This window comes from Maniola jurtina, chromosome 10, assembly GCF_905333055.1.
Source record: "Maniola jurtina chromosome 10, ilManJurt1.1, whole genome shotgun sequence".
Lineage (NCBI taxonomy): Eukaryota > Metazoa > Arthropoda > Insecta > Lepidoptera > Nymphalidae > Maniola > Maniola jurtina.
The window spans coordinates 5,929,776-5,949,915 of NC_060038.1; the positions used below are offsets into that span (position 1 = coordinate 5,929,776).

At 37.1% G+C, this 20,140-nt stretch overlaps 2 protein-coding genes across 7 annotated transcripts; both read right to left on the reverse strand.

Moving 5' to 3' along the window:
- Positions 1-1,101: 1,101 nt before the first annotated feature.
- LOC123869145 (glutathione S-transferase 1-1-like) lies at positions 1,102-13,426 on the reverse strand. Of its 6 annotated transcripts, XM_045911902.1 has the most exons (9): positions 13,023-13,426; positions 12,860-12,927; positions 12,169-12,273; positions 11,074-11,260; positions 10,828-10,886; positions 9,017-9,158; positions 1,905-2,069; positions 1,302-1,445; positions 1,102-1,164 (listed from the first exon to the last, which is right to left on the reverse strand). In XM_045911902.1, the coding sequence occupies exons 2-8, from the start codon at positions 12,895-12,897 to the stop codon at positions 1,305-1,307; spliced, it is 837 nt and encodes a 278-aa protein (XP_045767858.1). In that variant the 5' UTR covers positions 12,898-12,927; positions 13,023-13,426; the 3' UTR covers positions 1,102-1,164; positions 1,302-1,304. The 6 variants fall into 6 exon arrangements, with proteins under 6 accessions (XP_045767858.1, XP_045767857.1, XP_045767861.1 ...); XM_045911901.1 differs by having other exon boundaries at positions 1,102-1,445; XM_045911905.1 differs by lacking the exon at positions 12,169-12,273 and having other exon boundaries at positions 1,102-1,445.
- A 3,501-nt stretch (positions 13,427-16,927) lies between these two features.
- On the reverse strand, positions 16,928-19,679 carry LOC123869149. The gene is made up of 4 exons (XM_045911910.1): positions 19,394-19,679; positions 18,908-19,012; positions 18,141-18,314; positions 16,928-17,219 (listed from the first exon to the last, which is right to left on the reverse strand). The coding sequence occupies exons 2-4, from the start codon at positions 19,010-19,012 to the stop codon at positions 16,998-17,000; spliced, it is 501 nt and encodes a 166-aa protein (XP_045767866.1). The 5' UTR covers positions 19,394-19,679; the 3' UTR covers positions 16,928-16,997.
- Between the last annotated feature and the right edge of the window lie 461 nt (positions 19,680-20,140).

The following is a 20,140-nucleotide window of genomic DNA, read 5'->3' on the forward strand; positions in this document are numbered from 1 at the left end:
ACAAAAACTAGATAATATGAATAGAATCTTATTTATTAAGGGCTGTTTTTTTAAATCGATGACAAGTCAGCCCTCCCCTGCGATCTCATCTTATGGCTGACTTGGAAGGGGTATGGCAGTTTTATTAAACCTATAGGTACCCTTTGTCGGTTTCTACAGGGCATCATACTGGAGCGCTAAATTGGTTGTCGATAATTTTGCCTGTATCGAATGAGAACTAGCCATCGAAGCCTGAACCAGACCAGACCAGAAACAATTTTCTTAGTAATTATTATGAACTAAGTGATGCCCGCGACCACCTCCGCTTGGATTAAGGTTTTTTAAAAATCCCGTAGGAACTCTTTCATTTTCCAGGATAAAAAGTTGTCTACGTCAGATTCGGGATGCAAGCTATCTCTGTACCATCGGTGAAACTGTTGGGCCGTGAAAAGCTAACACAGACAGACAGACAGACAAACAAACAAACAGACAGACACACTTTTGCATTTATAATATTAAGTATATAGTAAGTATAGTAGTATAAGTTGATAAAAATGCAATTTCCCTAACGGAAACATTTGGAACTTTGTTTTCCGATTATGACAGCGAAAACTTAGCGAAAAAAAATTAAGATACTTGATATTATAAACATTAGTAGTAACAGTAGATTTTAGAACTAAGTATTCTTGCTAATTACTAGATAGCAGGTATAGTAGTAGCAGGTATCATCATTATAAACTCATCGACGTCTCACTACTGAGTACGGGTTTCCTCTTAGAATTCGAAGGGTTTGGCCATAGCCTACCAGCCAAATGCGGGTTGGCTGACTTCACACACCTTTGAAAGCATTATGGAGAACTTTCAGACATGTAGGTTTTCTCACGATGTTTTTTTTCATCTTTAAAGCAAGTAATATTAACTCCCAAAAGTTAGAGGTGCGTGTCCGGAATCCAACCCCGGATTAAACGTAGACTTTTTAACCACTACTGGCTATCGCCGGTTACCTCTAAAGCAAGTATCTAAAATTAAACGAATTTCATTACTTATTCCGTGGAATAGCCTCATATCTTAGCCTCAACTGGTATATTATGTACTTGATAAGGAAAATAATAAACCTCAGCGTATGGTTGAGTTTTATTGCATACTGAACTTAAGTGGTAAAACAAACAATGCGAGTGAATCGTGGTGCAGGAGTATGGGTTTAATGAACACTGCCATACCCCTACCAGGTTAGCCCGCTTCCATCTTAGACTGCATCATCACTTACCACCAGGTTAGTCTGCAGTCAAGGGCTAACTTGTATCTGAATAAATATAAAAGTGGTTTTAATCCTTCTTCATGAATGAGGCGAGCATCTGCGCACCAGCTTGGTCGATTTCCTCGTACCCGAACGGCTCTAACGATTTTTTCGTTCTTTCGTACCATTTTGCAACGTTCTCGTGTGCACTGTAGTCGAATCCAAATGCCTGTAACAATAATTTAGAAATAACTATCGATATATTTAACAAGTGTAAATTAAAAATTTATAACACCGCGACAAGTGAAGGTTACAGTAACTAGAAAAGAGCTGATAACTTTCAAACGACTGAACCGATTTTCGTGGATTATAGCTAAGAACACTCTCGATCAAGCCACCTTTCAAACAAAAAAACTAAACTAAAATCGGTTCATTAGTTTAGGAGCTACGATGCCACAGACAGATACACAGATACACACACACACACACACACACACACACACACACACACACACACACATACATACAAACTTTCGCCTTTATAATATTAGTGTGATCTTTCACTAGAATATAAGTAGATACATAATCTTCAAGCACTATAAATTGTATATTATAAATATATATATTTTTAATATTAATAGGCTATAAATTGTAATGTATCGCTGATTAACAGCAGTAAGTAACTAACCTCTAAATTACTAAAAATGACGACGATGGAGATATCAGCAATGGTCAAGTTATCTCCAGCAAGGAACACCCTCCCCTCCAGCAAACTATTCATCCAGTCTAGAGCTTCGTTTAATTTCTCAGCTGCCTCGTCGTTGTATTCTCCGCCTTGGAATATCATCGGAGCCTGCAATAAATAATTTTTTATCAATTTTCAAATTCGGTAGCTATGAAGATCGCTTTGCGAATGCATAAGTTTTTTTTTGTAGATTATTCCAATCACTTATATTTTTTTATTTTGTGATTGCTTTACTTAAGGACGTCTTTGCAAAATGAATAGGTATCAAAATTGCACTACTACATAAGTACACTGCCCACACGCACACAGCTGCGTCAAAATGAGTGAATCGACTTGATTTTGATACTTTGATATTTTTATTTTATTTTATATTTGGTCATCTATTTTTTTTAACAGTTTTTTTTTTAAATATGTATCTTGACAATAATACAGTAAGTAGAACAGTGCCTACAGACTAAGGGTCTGATGATGAAATATTTCACCATGACTTCTTGGCAATGAACAACATTTCCATGCTTATGAAATTATGAGCTCCTACTATGACTAAAATAATCTGAGAAGGATAGCATTACATTACCTCCCGACTTGATGAAATTGCATACTTTGGAACCTACTACTGGAACTCAGAGACGAATAGAGCTAGGTGTTTCGAGTTTGGGCTCATTTTCTTAGTCATGATGAGATCTTACCTCCGGATTTGTGGAGTGACCTGATGGTATACCTCGGAAGTCACTATTGGAACTCGGAGACGAATAGAGCTAGGTGTTTCGAGTTTGGGCTCATTTTCTTAGTCATGATGAGATCTTACCTCCGGATTTGTGGAGTGACCTGATGGTATACCTCGGAAGTCACTATTGGAACTCGGAGACGAATAGAGCTAGGTGTTTCGAGTTTGGGCTCATTTTCTTAGTCATGATGAGATCTTACCTCCGGATTTGTGGAGTGACCTGATGGTATACCTCGAAAGTCACTATTGGAACTCGGAGACGAATAGAGCTAGGTGTTTCGAGTTTGGGCTCATTTTCTTAGTCATGATGAGATCTTACCTCCGGATTTGTGGAGTGACCTGATGGTGTACCTCGGAAGTCACTATTGGAACTCGGAGACGAATAGAGCTAGGTGTTTCGAGTTTGGGCTCATTTTCTTAGTCATGAAGAGATCTTACCTCCGGATTTGTGGAGTGACCTGATGGTACACCTCGGAAGTCACTATTGGAACTCGGAGACGAATAGAGCTAGATGTTTCGAGTTTGGGCTCATTTTCTTAGTCATGATGAGATCTTACCTCCGGATTTGTGGAGTGACCTGATGGTATACCTCGAAAGTCACTATTGGAACTCGGAGACGAATAGAGCTAGGTGTTTCGAGTTTGGGCTAATTTTATTAGTCATGATGAGATCTTACCTCCGGATTTGTGGAGTGACCTGATGGTATACCTCGGAAGTCACTATTGGAACTCGGAGACGAATAGAGCTAGGTGTTTCGAGTTTGGGCTCATTTTCTTAGTCATGATGAGATCTTACCTCCGGATTTGTGGAGTGACCTGATGGTATACTTTGGAAGTCACTATTGGAACTCGAAGACGAATAGAGCTAGGTGTTTCGAGTTTGGACTCATTTTCTTAGTCATGATGAGATCTTACCTCCGGATTTGTGGAGTGACCTGATGGTATCATCGGAAGTCACTATTGGAACTCGGAGACGAATAGAGCTAGGTGTTTCGAGTTTGGGCTCATTTTCTTAGTCATGAAGAGATCTTACCTCCGGATTTGTGGAGTGACCTAATGGTATACCTCGGAAGTCACTATTGGAACTCGGAGACGAATAGAGCTAGGTGTTTCGAGTTTGGGCTCATTTTCTTAGTCATGATGAGATCTTACCTCCGGATTTGTGGAGTGTCCTGATGGTATACCTCGAAAGTCACTATTGGAACTCGGAGACGAATAGAGCTAGGTGTTTCGAGTTTGGACTCATTTTCTTAGTCATGATGAGATCTTGCCTCCGGATTTGTGGAGTGACCTGATGGTATACCTCGAAAGTCACTATTGGAACTCGGAGACCAATAGAGCTAGGTGTTTCGAGTTTGGGCTCATTTTATTAGTCATGATTAGATCTTACCTCCGGATTTGTGGAGTGACCTGATGGTATACCTCGGAAGTCACTATTGGAACTCGGAGACGAATAGAGCTAGGTGTTTCGAGTTTGGGCTCATTTTCTTAGTCATGATGAGATCTTACCTCCGGATTTGTGGAGTGACCTGATGGTATACCTCGGAAGTCACTATTGGAACTCGGAGACGAATAGAGCTAGGTGTTTCGAGTTTGGGCTCATTTTCTTAGTCATGAAGAGATCTTACCTCCGGATTTGTGGAGTGACCTGATGGTATACCTCGGAAGTCACTATTGGAACTCGGAGACGAATAGAGCTAGGTGTTTCGAGTTTGGGCTCATTTTCTTAGTCATGATGAGATCTTACCTCCGGATTTGTGGAGTGACCTGATGGTATACCTCGGAAGTCACTATTGGAACTCGGAGACGAATAGAACTAGGTGTTTCGAGTTTGGGCTCGTTTTGTTAGTTATGACGAGATTATACCTTGAAACTTGTTGGAGTGCTCTGAAGGTATACTTCAAAAGCCACTATTGGACTTTCGAGTCGAGTAGAGTTAGATGTTATGAGTTTGAGCTCGTTTTGTAAGTTCCAATAGTGACTTCCGAGGTATACCATCAGGTCACTCCACAAATCCGGAGGTAAGATCTCATCATGACTAAGAAAATGAGCCCGAACTCGAAACAGCTAGCTTTATTCGTCTCCGAGTTCCAATAGTGACATCCGAGGTATACCATCAGGTCACTTCACGAATCCGGAGGTAACATCTCATCATGCCTAAGAAAATGAGCCCAAACTCGAAACACCTAGCTCTATTCGTCTCCGAGTTCCAATAGTGACTTCCGAGGTATACCATCAGGTCACTCCACAAATCCGGAGGTAAGATCTCATCATGACTAAGAAAATGAGCTCAAACTCGAAAAACCTAGCTCTATTCGTCTCCGAGTTCCAATAGTGGCTTCCGAGGTAAACTATCAGGTCACTCCACAAATCCGGAGGTAAGATCTCATCATGACTAAGAAAATGAGCCCAAACTCGAAACACCTAGCTCTATTCGTCTCCGAGTTCCAATAGTGACTTCCGAGGTATACCATCAGGTCACTCCACAAATCTGGAGGTAAGATCTCATCATGACTAAGAAAATGAGCCCGAACTCGAAATAGCTAGCTCTATTCGTCTCCGAGTTCCAATAGTGACTTCCGAGGTATACCATCAGGTCACTTCACAAATCCGGAGGTAAGATCTCATCATGACTAAGAAAACGAGCCCAAACTCGAAACACCTAGCTCTATTCGTCTCCGAATTCCAATAGTGACTTCCGAGGTATACCATCAGGTCACTCCACAAATCCGGAGGTAAGATCTCATCATGACTAAGAAAATGAGCCCAAACTCGAAACACCTAGCTCTATTCGTCTCCGAGTTCCAATAGTGACTTCCGAGGTATACCATCAGGTCACTCCACAAATCCGGAGGTAAGATCTCATCATGACTAAGAAATTGAGCCCAAACTCGAAACACCTAGCTCTATTCGTCTCCGAGTTCCAATAGTGGCTTCCGAGGTACACCATCAGGTCACTCCACAAATCCTGAGGTAAGATCTCATCATGACTAAGAAAATGAGCTCAAACTCGAAAAACCTAGCTCTATTCGTCTCCGAGTTCCAATAGTGGCTTCCGAGGTATACTATCAGGTCACTCCACAAATCCGGAGGTAAGATCTCATCATGACTAAGAAAATGAGCCCAAACTCGAAACATCTAGCTCTATTCGTCTCCGAGTTCCAATAGTGACTTCCGAGGTATACCATCAGGTCACTCCACAAATATGGAGGTAAGATCTCATCATGACTAAGAAAATGAGCCCGAACTCGAAACAGCTAGCTCTATTCGTCTCCGAGTTCCAATAGTGACTTCCGAGGTATACCATCAGGTCACTTCACAAATCCGGAGGTAACATCTCATCATGACTAAGAAAATGAGCCCAAACTCGAAACACCTAGCTCTATTCGTCTCCGAGTTCCAATAGTGACTTCCGAGGTATACCATCAGGTCACTCCACAAATCCAGAGGTAAGATCTCATCATTACTAAGAAAATGAGCCCAAACTCGAAACACCTAGCTCTATTCGTCTCCGAGTTCCAATAGTGACTTCCGAGGTATACCATCAGGTCACTCCACAAATCCGGAGGTAAGATCTCATCATGGCTAAGAAAATGAGCCCAAACTCGAAACATCTAGGTCTATTCGTCTCCGAGTTCCAATAGTGACTTCCGAGGTATACCATCAGGTCACTCCACAAATCCGGAGGTAAGATCTTATCATGACTAAGAAAATGAGCCCAAACTCGAAACACCTAGCTCTATTCGTCTCCGAGTTCCAATAGTGACTTCCGAGGTATACCATCAGGTCACTCCACAAATCCGGAGGTAAGATCTCATCATGACTAAGAAAATGAGCCCAAACTCGAAACACCTAGCTCTATTCGTCTCCGAGTTCCAATAGTGACTTCCGAGGTATACCATCAGGTCACTCCACAAATCCGGAGGTAAGATCTCATCATGACTAAGAAAATGAGCCCAAACTCGAAACACCTAGCTCTATTCGTCTCCGAGTTCCAATAGTGACTTCCGAGGTATACCATCAGGTCACTCCACAAATCCGGAGGTAAGATCTCATCATGACTAAGAAAATGAGCCCAAACTCGAAACACCTAGCTCTATTCGTCTCCGAGTTCCAATAGTGACTTCCGAGGTATACCATCAGGTCACTCCACAAATCCGGAGGTAAGATCTCATCATTACTAAGAAAATGAGCCCAAACTCGAAACACCTAGCTCTATTCGTCTCCGAGTTCCAATAGTGACTTCCGAGGTATACCATCAGGTCACTCCACAAATCCAGAGGTAAGATCTCATCATTACTAAGAAAATGAGCCCAAACTCGAAACACCTAGCTCTATTCGTCTCCGAGTTCCAATAGTGACTTCCGAGGTATACCATCAGGTCACTCCACAAATCCGGAGGTAAGATCTCATCATGGCTAAGAAAATGAGCCCAAACTCGAAACACCTAGCTCTATTCGTCTCCGAGTTCCAATAGTGACTTCCGAGGTATACCATCAGGTGACTCCACAAATCCGGAGGTAAGATCTCATCATGACTAAGAAAATGAGCCCGAACTCGAAACACCTAGCTCTATTCGTCTCCGAGTTCCAATAGTGACTTCCGAGGTATACCATCAGGTCACTCCACAAATCCGGAGATAAGATCTCATCATGACTAAGAAAATGAGCCCAAACTCGAAACACCTAGCTCTATTCGTCTCCGAGTTCCAATAGTGACTTTCGAGGTATACCATCAGGTCACTCCACAAATCCGGAGGTAAGATCTCGTCATGACTAAGAAAACGAGCCCAAACTGGACACATCTAGTTCTTCTAGTCTTCAAGTTCCTGTCGCAGCCTTCGAAGTTCACTATCAGATCACTATCATGCTCAAGAAAAAAATCCAGCTAACGATAAAATGTGATAATAGGTACATAATATTATCATTATTATCTTACCTTGCCAAAATATCAGCACAATCATGGAATAAGTACCTATAAATATCAGTTAGGGTTTTGTCGAACTATTTTGTGTTCGTACAGCGATCTTTTCCACATCAAAAAATTGTAGCAACCGACGCAGAGACCACCCACGAAGGCGGCTGGCCGCTGACTGATATAATTTTGAAATCATACCATTGCCTGCCCAATATCAAAATAACCCTTAGTGCACTGTATTAAGGTTTGCGGTTGAAGCAAAATACGTGAAAAATTTATACACGATGTTTTTATTTATTTTTATACTATTATTAATATAATAATGCTATATTTTGAGGTGCACATTATGTGCTAACGGAAAATATTTATTAGAAGAATAAAATCCGTACGTAAACTGAGAAAAATGTACCTAAACTTGACCCTAAATCGTTAATTCTGCGTGGAAGAGGTGAAGGAAAATCGTTCTTATAGTATCAAAATTAATGATTTTATCAAAAAATTACTCGATCTCTGGAGATAAAGGACCAATCTATTTTTAGCAATCTGTAGTTCCAATTTACTTAGTATATTTTAGCCACAAAGCGTACCGAAAATCTATACAAGTGTGCAAATACGTCCTTCTGCTACCAGAGTCCAAAATCTATGTAGCCCCTTAGGCTCCTTTTTCGGGCGAAAAGATAATAATAATCAATTATTTCTAAATGAATGCCTTTACGTTTCGTGCAGTCAATATCCGAAATCCATGTTATGTAGGTATAAGTCTTGGACTACAATATTGTTGTAGTATAACAACACTAGAATTATAATATTTCATCTAAATCAGATAAGTCTTGCTCTACATCTTTCATTGAAATTATAAATTAGGTAGAGAAACAAAAGATATCCTTATTGATAGCTATCTATAGGTCATGGTTAGCCGCACTTAAAAGCTACCTTTAACAGGGCTCTCTCCGTTACTCGCTTCATACAATCGTAGTTCCAATTTCATTAGAATATTAAGCAACCAAAGTCCATGAAATTTTGCAGACATATTCTAGAAAATAATATCTCTGTCTGTGGTGTTTTAGATTTTTCTAAAAATATGTAGCTTTAAAATTACAGGGGCTCAAAGGTTTGTATGTGAATTTTTAAGACCGCGTAACTTTGAACCCGAATATTTTAACAGAAATCTGGAAAACCACAGACATAGATATAGTTTCTAGAATATGTCTGCAAAATTTCATGGACTTTGGTTGCTTAATATTCAAATGAAATTGGAACTACGATTGTATGAAACGAGTGACGGAGAGAGCCCTCTTAAAATAAAATCAGAATATACATACATTTTTTTTATTTTTTTTTATTTTTTTGTGAAATTCTTAAATTTTATTACGATACTATTACTTTAATAAACATTAAGTTATTATACATACATAGAGATCCATATAGCGTTTATATAGTGTGCCAAGATCGAAGTTGAGCCTCTGGTCCACCAACGCCCGCTGCCGTGGATTCTTCGGGTACAAGGAATCATTTCGCCCGTAAGCATTTACCAAGTATGCCATGATAGCGCGACTGAGAGGAAAACACAGGTGGATTAGCAAACAACGATCGAATGTCATTTTTACAAAGGTATAGTACCATTTTTAGCCCCCGGCCAAAAAGAGGATTGCTATAAGTTTGACGTGTGTATCTGTGTATCTGTCTGTGGCATCGTAGCTCCTAAACTAATGAACCGATTTTAATTTAGTCTTTTGTTTTGAAAGGTGGCTTGATCGAGAGTGTTCTTAGCTATAATCCAAGAAAATCGGTTCAGCCGTTTGAAAGTTATCAGCTCTTTTCTAGTTACTGTATCCTACACTAATTGTCGGGAGTGTTATAAATTAATTTACACTATTGTTAAAATAATAAATAGCAAGCAAATGAACAGATGGGTCACTGTTTGGATTACAACCGCTCATTAGAACATGTGCAGCACCAGAAGAACTGCCAATCCATTACCACTTTTCCTTTTCAAGAATTTGTTGATCCGCTTCTTAAATAACCTCATGTTATTTAGTGGGAACACCACCGGAAAGAGTTGATTCTACAATTTGCATGTGCATAGTAAAAACATCTGGTACAATGGGTGGTGGAAGTACTTTAGGCATCCAGGTGGTGAGGGCGAAATTGCTTTCGGTGGCGTGCGGTGTGGCAATAGGAAGGGAGGGTGGAATAAGGTCAAGACTCAAGGCTCCATAGAACACTGTCCGCAATGAAGGCAGTATAACACGCCGAGAGAGCTTACGTCCGCGTCTTTGCGGTGCTCCAGGATTTTCAACGAGCTGGTTAGTTTAGGATTTTCCACGAGTCGGAGTTTTGATTCCGATCAAATGGAAGGAATCGGTGTTCCGCCAGTTTTCTCGAAATTGGTGAGTGCTGAGTTGCTGCTCCAGTAATTATTGGTCAGTAATTATTTGAAGTAATTATAAATTGTTTCAAGTTAGTATCTATATCAATAGCAGCAACTATGCCTCTCTGTGTCGTAATTCTTATTGCTGAGGGTGGTGAGTGGTGACCCTTTTAATTTCCCTTATTCCTAATGGTGGGAGTTTCTTGACATAATAATTCGAATTACAGTGTGCTCTCGGATCCTTCCGCATCCGACACGACTTATGATTAGATACGATTTCAAATCATATTACCGGAAGTTAGAAATCAGAGACACAATAAGCGGGACAGACTCCGACGCACGGAGAAGAGGTAAAGGTCAAAATATGCTCTAGGGGCCAAAGTCAGTCACCCATCTACATAGTTGTATCAGTGTTACGTAACCATCACTATCGACTGATATGCGTTGTCGCTACTAGGCTATAGCACAGGTACTCTTTTTAAAGTAAATCGTACTAATATTAATAAATGCAAAAGTGTGTAGGTATGTCTGTATGTTTGCTAGCTTTTCACGGCCCATCAGTTTAACGGATTTTGATGAAAGGTACAGAGATAGCTTGCATTCCGGGAATGGATGTTTGCTGATTTTTATCCTGGAATTTCCCTTGGGATTTTAAAAACTTAAATCCACGTGGACCCAGTTGTGGACATCATCTACATGATACAGAAATTAATAGCTTGCATCTTGGATACGGACATAGACTACGTTTATCCAGGAAAACCAGTTCCCACAGGATTGTAAATCCACGCGGACGAAGTTATTGGCAATATCGGCAAGCAAATACATAAACAAAAATATAAGTAATTTTATTACCTTTCCCATAAAATAAAACCGCTGTCATCCATGGTTGGTATCGTATGTTGTGGATTCATCTAAAAATAATGAAAATGATATGAAACCAAAGTGCAGGTACATAAAATAAGTAGGCACATACGTATTGATTATTTTGCAATACTGCTAGATATTGCTTGACTGTATTTATTACTGACCTACCATATTTACCTAGAGTTTATCAAATATTTACCTACTACAACCGATAAGAAAATGGTAGACACCTACCTTTAAATATTCCGGTGTTTTGTGTTGTCCCTCCATTATATTAGTTAGGACCAACTCCAGGTCGATGCCCAGGGCCCTGGCAGTCATCATCACCGACCGGCATGGTGGCGAGGGTGGCAGATAGTACAGCTTTATGGGTTGACTGGGCATCTTACTGCCTTTGGATCTGGCCGCTGCAGCTGCGTTGCTGAGGCATAAGCTTTCTTTCAACACACACAAACTTACTAACTAACTACTCTATGCAGTAAGTATATTATGTACACGAACTCAGACATTATTTACATCAGATAGTATACATTCATTACGCATTAGCGTATCTATTTGACTTTACGTGTTTTCTTAGCAAAAAAATAGCAAACTATATAAATAGGTCCATCCATTGTTCATCAATTACATATTGAACCATTTTTCATGGTAGTTTTTAGCAGATGATATAATCATTTTCTGGTAAATATCATGAAAAAGAAGTAAGATAAATATTAAATACCTTCATTTACCTATATCGCGAATTTGTTTTTCTAAAAATAAATCACACAAAAAACGGTGCATATAATATTTAAGGTGCGTGTATTTTTTTTTATTTTACAAAAAATTGCTTTTTGAACTTCTTACCAGTGCAGCTTATACTCACATTTTTAAAATAGTGCTACCAAGGTGTACACTATAAATTCGAGGTATTTTAAATTACTCTAGTTCCAAAGCCGCCGTCTATAATTACGTGAAGTAGCTGCGTGCATAGATTTAATCAGGCTTGTAAAACGCGACAAAAATATTTTTAGTACATAATATTATACAGGTTAACTACAATAGTCGCCGCTATAGAAGTAGGTTGGTATATTGAATATAGAATTAAAATACACCCGACCGTGCCACACATTTTCCATTAATATAGATATGAAATTAATCAGATCATAAATTTATTATTATCAGAGAAATGGAAAACCACTACACACTTACCTTTATAAGATTAGATTTTAACAAACATGTAATTATTAATTGCTACCAGAGAAATCCATTAAACACGTTATCGCCTATCAGATAAGTATTTACCATCACCTATCGTTGCAAATTGCAATAGTTTTACTTTTTACTTACCATTTAAGGTTGATAACGAGAATTGTAATTACAATAATTGGAAGCAGCCTCATATTCAAGATTAGATAAACTTCTATGGCAAATAACTTTCGATATCGGCTTAATCTTTACAAATAAAAACAACCATATTGTTATCTATTTACCTACTTAAACTTAAAACATATTTTATCTCCTTAGTTCTTTAAAGTTTAAAAACTGTTTAATAGCACAGTTTTACGTAGTACATGGTAAAACTGAGCTATCTAGTAGTATCTATGAAAAAATGAAATTTTAAGCCATGCAACTTTTTTATTCTTATCTAGTTTTGAGTCAATTTGTTTCTTAACAAGAATGTTGTGATAATAAAACAAACTACATACTAATCAAAACATAAGGATGCCTGTCAACTGATGTGGAGTGGAGTGGTGGTTGGTTGACGAATCAATTTTTGAGATTATCACATTATCATGTCATCTATCAATAATCTGATTCTGGACAGGCACGGTAAAAAGTATTCTATCAAACTTTTTGTACGAAAGAATATTTTAATATTTTCAAAATACTTTATCAAAATATATTCAAACTTTTCTTTGCTTTTAGTAAGTTACTCTTTAAAAGCGAAACTAATGTAAAAAAAATTTAGAAAGCACATCAAATTATAATCCAAATCATTCCAGAATCCAATTTCCAGATTAAATAATTTTGAACTCACTTTGCAACATGTATTTTCTGCACAACCGTTTTGTCCATACATTGCCCCAGTTTGGTAAAATACGAAACCTAATTTATAACGATAAAGCAATGATGTATTTACAATACTAAAATGTACTTCTACAACTTTATCTAAATGAGCTATTACAATGTAATGATCGTACCTATAAGTTTTAAGGTCACTTGTTAAAACAAGTAACTTTAATGTTATGAAAATATTTCACACTTGTATTCGTTCACAGTTTGGTAACGTTGCTTGCTAGCTACCACGTTGATGATCAGTGAAGTTATGAGAAGGAGTAGATTTATACCATGATTATGTTCAATGTTATGGTTGAGAGAACCATGGTAACGAATAGGCGGACCCACGAACGGCCAGTCAGAGTGACGACGCAAATAATTCATATTCATCATGTTTACTTATATATTATGTCCGTATATCTACTAAAAGTTTTTTATATCCAATAGTTTTTATACTTATCCAATACTTGAGACATTCAATACTTTATCATACTATACTTAAAAATTAACCTTAGGTACACTAAGGAGTTACATAAATATTTTAAATAACTTTTTGATGTACGAAGGTACCTAATGTTAAAACCATCTATGTGATTGATTAAAACACAGAGCTCATAAAAAAACAAAAAATACTCTTTAAAATAAAATATAAGCTAAGAAACATTTCACCATTATAAATAGCGCAAGCAAAACCAAACCTATAATGTATTTTCAAATAAATCCTGAAAATAATTTCACTTGATGATTGTTAGGTATTATTATTTAGTAGGTACAATCTAGTAGGTACTTACCTACTAAATTGACGACAAACGATGCCAGAGTGTTTAAGGGCTTTTCATGAACGTGTTATAATGATGGTAAATAGCTACTTCAGGCCATTGTGCTTAAAAGCCTGTATGGTTAACTGAAATTGCATGTAAATGCAGATCATTTAATATCTCTTGCTACCTACTTGCTACTATGATTGTTGTTGCTCTGTAGTTTGGTACTAATAATAATAATTGTCTCTCCTCTATAATTCCCATTAAAATGGGGAATTAACGTTTAGCTGGTGTTATTTACATAATTTTGTTATGCAAATAACATCACCTTGCCCACAAGGTGATGTAGCGCCTTAAATTTTTAGGATTTGAAAAGAGCAGTTACTAGAGTTTCTTGCTAACTCTTCTCAGTAGAACCTCCATTCCAAACCGGTGATAGAGTCACAGGTGTAGCATAAGAGACACTAGTTGAAATAAATAAATTTTGATTTTGAAAAATAATGTAGAGATAATATCTTAACCAATAAACAGTGTGAAATAGAAAAATTGGGTTTATAAGTAAATACTGAAAGTGATATTTAGCCATATTCAAAATACATAGCGGTTGAAAGGTCTAAAATAAATTACTAGTTGTAGGTACACAGAGGTCGATAGAAAGTCGGCGGCGGCGGATAACTCTTATCAGTAGTGCGATACTAGAATGCTACTCCAAACAATATAAAAGAGAAATGCTCTTTTATCGAGCTAAAATGTTTGTTTTTGTTATTGTTATTTCATCATTTACGTAGATATTTTATCTATTTATTTTTTTGATAAAATATTTGAAATGTTTGTAATGCCTTTAGTATGCATAGGGCGCTATCGCTAAACAATAGACCTCATTATAGTATTTTCCGATATCCCTTTGTTAAGGTAGGTACATAACTAACTAGGTAGGTACGTACTAAAATACAAAATATTCAAAACAGGTTATTTCGATTGATAAATAGTCTTTAACAATAAAACAATTGAATTACAATTGAGTATATTTCAAATTACCATTACAATTAAACAATATTAACCAAAATAAGATTAGGCAAATAGGTAAACTAATCGGAGATTGCACAGACTTAAAATACAATAACTATAGATTGTTTATATGGCACAAAATTTCACTTCTCATCTAAAACTTCAACAGTAGATGCACTGCTTGCATTGTCATTGTTCTTTTCTTCCATTTGTTCCGTGGCTTTTTCTATTTCTGCGCTTTTATTAACAACGTTTACATCAGGAGAGTCAGTTTTGATAGAGTTAATTCGTTCTCGGTTTTCTTCCGCCGTTTGCCCATCGTTCTGGGTTATTTTCATTTTTCTGCTCTTCGAATTCCCCATTTCAAGTCCTGAATGTGGGTGATCTCATATATGACTGATACGTATTGTTGATAGTTTTTCTGCTTCACAAAGATAATATCTTGATAACGGGCTTGAAATCTTTTTAATTAAACAACGGTCTATAAGCCGGCGTTAATATAATGATAAGAGTACCGAGTACCGCGGGCATACGACGCGAAATTGCAACTGCTGTAAATATTTAGTAAAACATGTGGTTATCACACTGCTCACAAGATAAGGCGACAATGACACATAGCCCGTATAAACGTTACATTGACCGCATGTTTATTATATTATTTCCTTCGTGTAAATCGGCTATTTTTAAAATATCCTCCACAGTACGCAAGACTGCAGTGAGGCCAAAGCGACATAATAATTAACAAGTTAATTGCTTCAACTAGGTTTTAGAATTTTACTCTAGAACTAGATGGTGCCCGCAGCGTCACCCGCGTGGTTGGGGCAGATCCCCTGCCGCATCAGGATTGAGGTGTTGGAATCCAATTTTTTTATGGAAAAATGTCACAAAGTTCCTCAATCGATAAAAAAAATTACGCAAATCGGTTCAGAAATCTCGGAGATATCAGTGTATAGATAGAAAAACACAACACCTCTATTTTTAAAGTCGGTTAAAAAAGTAGCCTATGTTACTCCTTAGTTAATCTTCTACTTGTCTGTGAAAATCCCGTAAAAATAGGTTGAGCCATTCCGAAGATTAGCCCGTTCAAACAGACAGGCACTTCAATTTTTTCAATTTTATTTATTTGTATAAGTATATAGATATGTATTATTTCAGTAAGGACAGCTGTATATACAACAAAAGGAAATGCAATACTGGTATACTGACATGATTCAGTGTTTGAAACACTTGTTCAAAGTCGTTGTTTGGTCGATTTATCTCAGTTCGTTTGTTATCTTGTGAGTCATCAGGACGAAAATAATGTGCCACTGAGTGACATCACGCAAATACATGCACAAGGTTATCGGCTGCACTTGTGGTTCACTTATGTACAAGATGTTTAGTAAAAAGTTATTTCTTTTGTAGAGATCAAAATATACCTACTTCTACAATGTTGTTATCCATACTAATATTATAAATACGAAAGTGTGTCTGTCTGTCTGTTTGTCTGTCTCTCTGCTACCTTTTCATGGCCCAACAGTTTAACCGATTCTGACGAAATTTGGTACAGGGTTAGCTTATATCCCGGGGACGGATATAGGCTATTTTTATCCCGGAAAATCAAAGAGTTCCCACGGGATTATCAAAAACTCATCCGCTTAACCGATTTGTATGTTTGGTACCGAGGTAGCTTGCGTCCCTGTAATTGACATAGGCAACTTTTTATCCCGGAAAATCAAACAGTTCCCACGGGATCTTTAAAAACCTAAATCCACGCGGACAAAGTCGCGGGCATCCTCTAATTACGAAATAACTTTAACAAAAATAGCACTAAAAGGACAGATTTACGTTGATCCTTATTAACCATTATTTCTTTTCCCAAAACATTTTCGTTAGTTAGTTTACCTACTTTGCATTTATGAACCAAAGTACAAGATTTCTCTTGTAACATTACGTAATTTTCAAAAATACAGTCACGTTACTAGAGGTAGACAAGGTGAGGTCAATCCGCAGCCCGAGTTTATCAGTAATCAGAATTACTTTAAATGTTGAATCATATTACGTCACTAATTGAAGTTCATAAAGTCTTCTTTGCTACGATATACTTACCATGAATTTAACTCTGTTGGTCTTTTTGTACTAATTTTTCCTAATGTTGAAGGCCGATTTATCTCTTCTTCTTTTCTTTGTTTGTATAAAATACTAACACATTTTGGGATCGCATAAATGTAGGCGAGACTATAAATTGACTAACAGACATCAAGTTTCGACTCCAATAAAAGTAAAAAACATTATGTTAATAATTGTTTATTTCTCACTATAATTACAATAAATAGATCCTTACACACAATTGAAATATCTATTCAAAATCTAAGCCTTTTGAAGTTCTCTGTACTTGTTAATAGCGGTCTCCACAAATTCAGTCGCCCTCTTTAACCTTTCAGGGTTAACAAGTGATACTACATCATTCACGTAAGATAATGGATCGATGTTGAAAAATTTACAGATGGCAGAAAGGTTGGATCCGAAGATGAGCGCTGGGATGGAAGTGATGACGAACATAATCGCCCTCTTTATGAATCCAATGACGCACTGGAATAAAAATAGGAAACATACTTACTTCTCAAAATAAATAAATAAAATAATTCTACGTAATAAAAATATCCTCAACTCATAAGAACTGACTTTATTCCATAGCTATACAATGCATGATAAACTTTAACTTTAATTCTAAACTACTAACTTCTTGAAAACACATTAATAAATTCCAATCTTTTCTGCTTTGAATCAATAACGACCACTTTTCTTGCCGCCATTTTCCATCTCCCCCAATTGTCTTTTCTTTCTTTTAAATTCAACTCTAGGCAAAGGAAATGTCTCTAACATACGATAAAATTAGATCTAGACGTAGAATAAGTAAATCATCATTCTTATCATTTCTGGTGGGAGGCTTTGGCCGTCCCTATTTACCATTACCACCCTACGTGCAAAGACGTGCCGCCAAGCGATTTAGCGTTCCTATACGATGCCGTGTAGAAACCAAAGGCGTATGGATTTCACAAAAACTACCATACCCCTTCCAGGTTAATACCTACTTAACATTGTTGAATCAAACTAAAGAAAATATCTGATAGCACATTTTGACGTGACAACGTCTTATAATTCGATAGAGCCGGCTGCACGCATGACACATGACTCATGCGGCGTTACCTCGCTCTGAGGCGTTCCATGTAAGGCTTGAAGTGCAAGCGAGAGCGCGGAACGAGCGACAAAGAAGCACAATCGGCCTTTGTTGTCACGTTCAACAATCGTCAGTAAACCGACTTTACAGACAACCAATTTTTTTAAAACATCAAACTTTTTTACTGTAGACACCCACACATTTTTATAGTCAGTACTTAAAAATTAGTGTTGTATAAAAGGAAAATTGACTGCCTGATATTATGTCATCGTAGTGCTCAAAACAATTGATCTAGAATATTGACAGTAAAATCACAGGGAAAGACCACTTACCGTAGCCACAGACCAGATGAACCTGAACGGAAACAGGATCAAGTCTAATTTGGTGACAGCAGCAGGAGGTGACGAAACAACTGCAGTGCGAACTCCAACATCATAGGTCACTGCAGGTCGCGGCTCTACCTTTACCACTTTATGCTCTATGTAGGGGTAAGGGAGTGAAATAGCCTGAAAAATAAACAAACACGATACAATAAAGATCAAAAAGAAAAATGTTGGCTCTCTCTAATAACAAAGTTCTATAAGAATAATCTCAAGTCCATCATTTTAATTAGAATTATCTTGCGGAAGCAGAAACTCACAAAATGATATGAAATTTACTACAGCTTTATATAGATACTCTAATATACTGCTTTGGCCAGAAAAATATCTAAGTGAATCACGAAAAATTCGAAGAGAATAGGTTTGTTTGTATTATATTTTTAAAGACTAAAAAACTCATTGTAGGTAAGTAGATCATGTCTGCGTCCACTGACTCATAAAGGACGAATTTGGAATTCAGCTTTCCATAAGTTAGCTATTGTTACATAAATGCATTTGCATTTTTTCGTTATGATAACCACAGATAATATGATATATCTTTTAGATGTGAACTACTCTTGTAAAATGCAATCAGAAAGTTTACATTTTAGAACGGCTAATAATACTGCAGCTAGATCGAGATAAAGTACGATAAAGACCGATTTTCCTTTTGAGGTAAGGAACCCTAAAAATATAGGCACTTATAGAAAGATAGGTATATCTTAGATAGGTATACGTACTGGTGCTGGTGGATCATCGAATTCCACAAGATTGTTATCAAAGTAAGCGTACTGGGCTCCATATACCATGGACAGGATAGACGTAATAACGATAACTTTGAACATCTGTAAAAAAACAAAGATTTTTTTTTCATTCAGATACAAAAAAAAAAATAAGTTAGCTTTGGAAGTGATGATGCAGTCTAACATAAAGCAGGCTAACCTTGAAGAAGTATGGCATTTTCAGAGTAGTTTATTTTGAACCTATATCCCTCGGACTGAAACGGTCTTGCCGGTAAGATGATTAGGCCTACCAGATTGCCCCAGCCAGGAATCGAACCCGGGACCTCCCACATATAAACGCTTGCTCTCCACTGCGCCAGGGAAACCAAATAAAATAAGAGATGAAGTCAAAAAAAATAGTTTAAAAACTATATATTTAAGTATTTTTAATATTTGTGAAAATCTGTATTATTACTTTCTGAATTAAATAGTTTAAAAACTTACCTTTTCAATATTATTTATTCGTATTTAAATCACACTCTCCTTTTCAGCGTCCCGATTGGTATGATATTATAAATTAGGTTTCCCATTCTTAAATACGCAAACCCTGACTTAAATATAGGTCAATTATTAATTGCATTTAATACACAATTGCAATAGTAATAGTTTCATAAAAATGGAAATAATGCTTAACACAGGTAATTATAATTTAGTAATGGGAACCTATTGAGACCAAATTAAGGATGATTCACTTCCATTGCAAATCACAAGTGCAATAGGTAAGTTTGTATTTCTGTGTGTCATCAAGGCGTCACCAATTTTCTAATAGAAATGGATTAGTTTATTAATGGTGGTTCAAAATTCAGATAAATGTAGACGCTTTTAACTGTTTGCCTTGGTCTGTTTAAAACTGAACAATAAACACTTTCAGTAAACTTGCAAGAACAAAGCGGCGGTTTATCGTTTACTGGAGAAAATTAACTTATAAGTTAACTTATAAGTAATACATTCAGCAGATGATAGTGACTTCTTCACTTGTTAATAGAAATACTACTTTTTCCGTTTCTTGTTTTCAGTATCATATGACCGGGAATGTTACTTGAAACCAGGAAACTTTTCACTTGTAAGGCAAAATCTCATATCACTCGCTAGGTCACCATATAAACATTCCATTAAACAAAAACATTAAATAATATTTTCATATCATCAAATAATATCGATCGAACCCCCGATCTTCCGAATAGGAAGAGG

What these genes read in the sequence shown, in the direction of transcription:
- LOC123869145 (XM_045911902.1), bottom strand. Translation starts at nt 12,897, where the DNA reads ATGGACAAAACGGTTGTGCAGAAAATACATGTTGCAAA. An exon ending in CAGAAAATACATGTTGCAAA is followed by an intron (nt 12,274 to 12,859) that starts GTGAGTTCAAAA and finishes TTATTTGTAAAG; the next exon opens with ATTAAGCCGATATCGAAAGT. An exon ending in CTCGTTATCAACCTTAAATG is followed by an intron (nt 11,261 to 12,168) that starts GTAAGTAAAAAG and finishes CTTATGCCTCAG; the next exon opens with CAACGCAGCTGCAGCGGCCA.
- LOC123869149 (XM_045911910.1), bottom strand. Translation starts at nt 19,012, where the DNA reads ATGTTCAAAGTTATCGTTATTACGTCTATCCTGTCCATGGTATATGGA. An exon ending in TCGATGATCCACCAGCACCA is followed by an intron (nt 18,315 to 18,907) that starts GTACGTATACCT and finishes TTTATTTTTCAG; the next exon opens with GCTATTTCACTCCCTTACCC. An exon ending in TCATCTGGTCTGTGGCTACG is followed by an intron (nt 17,220 to 18,140) that starts GTAAGTGGTCTT and finishes TTTTTATTCCAG; the next exon opens with TGCGTCATTGGATTCATAAA.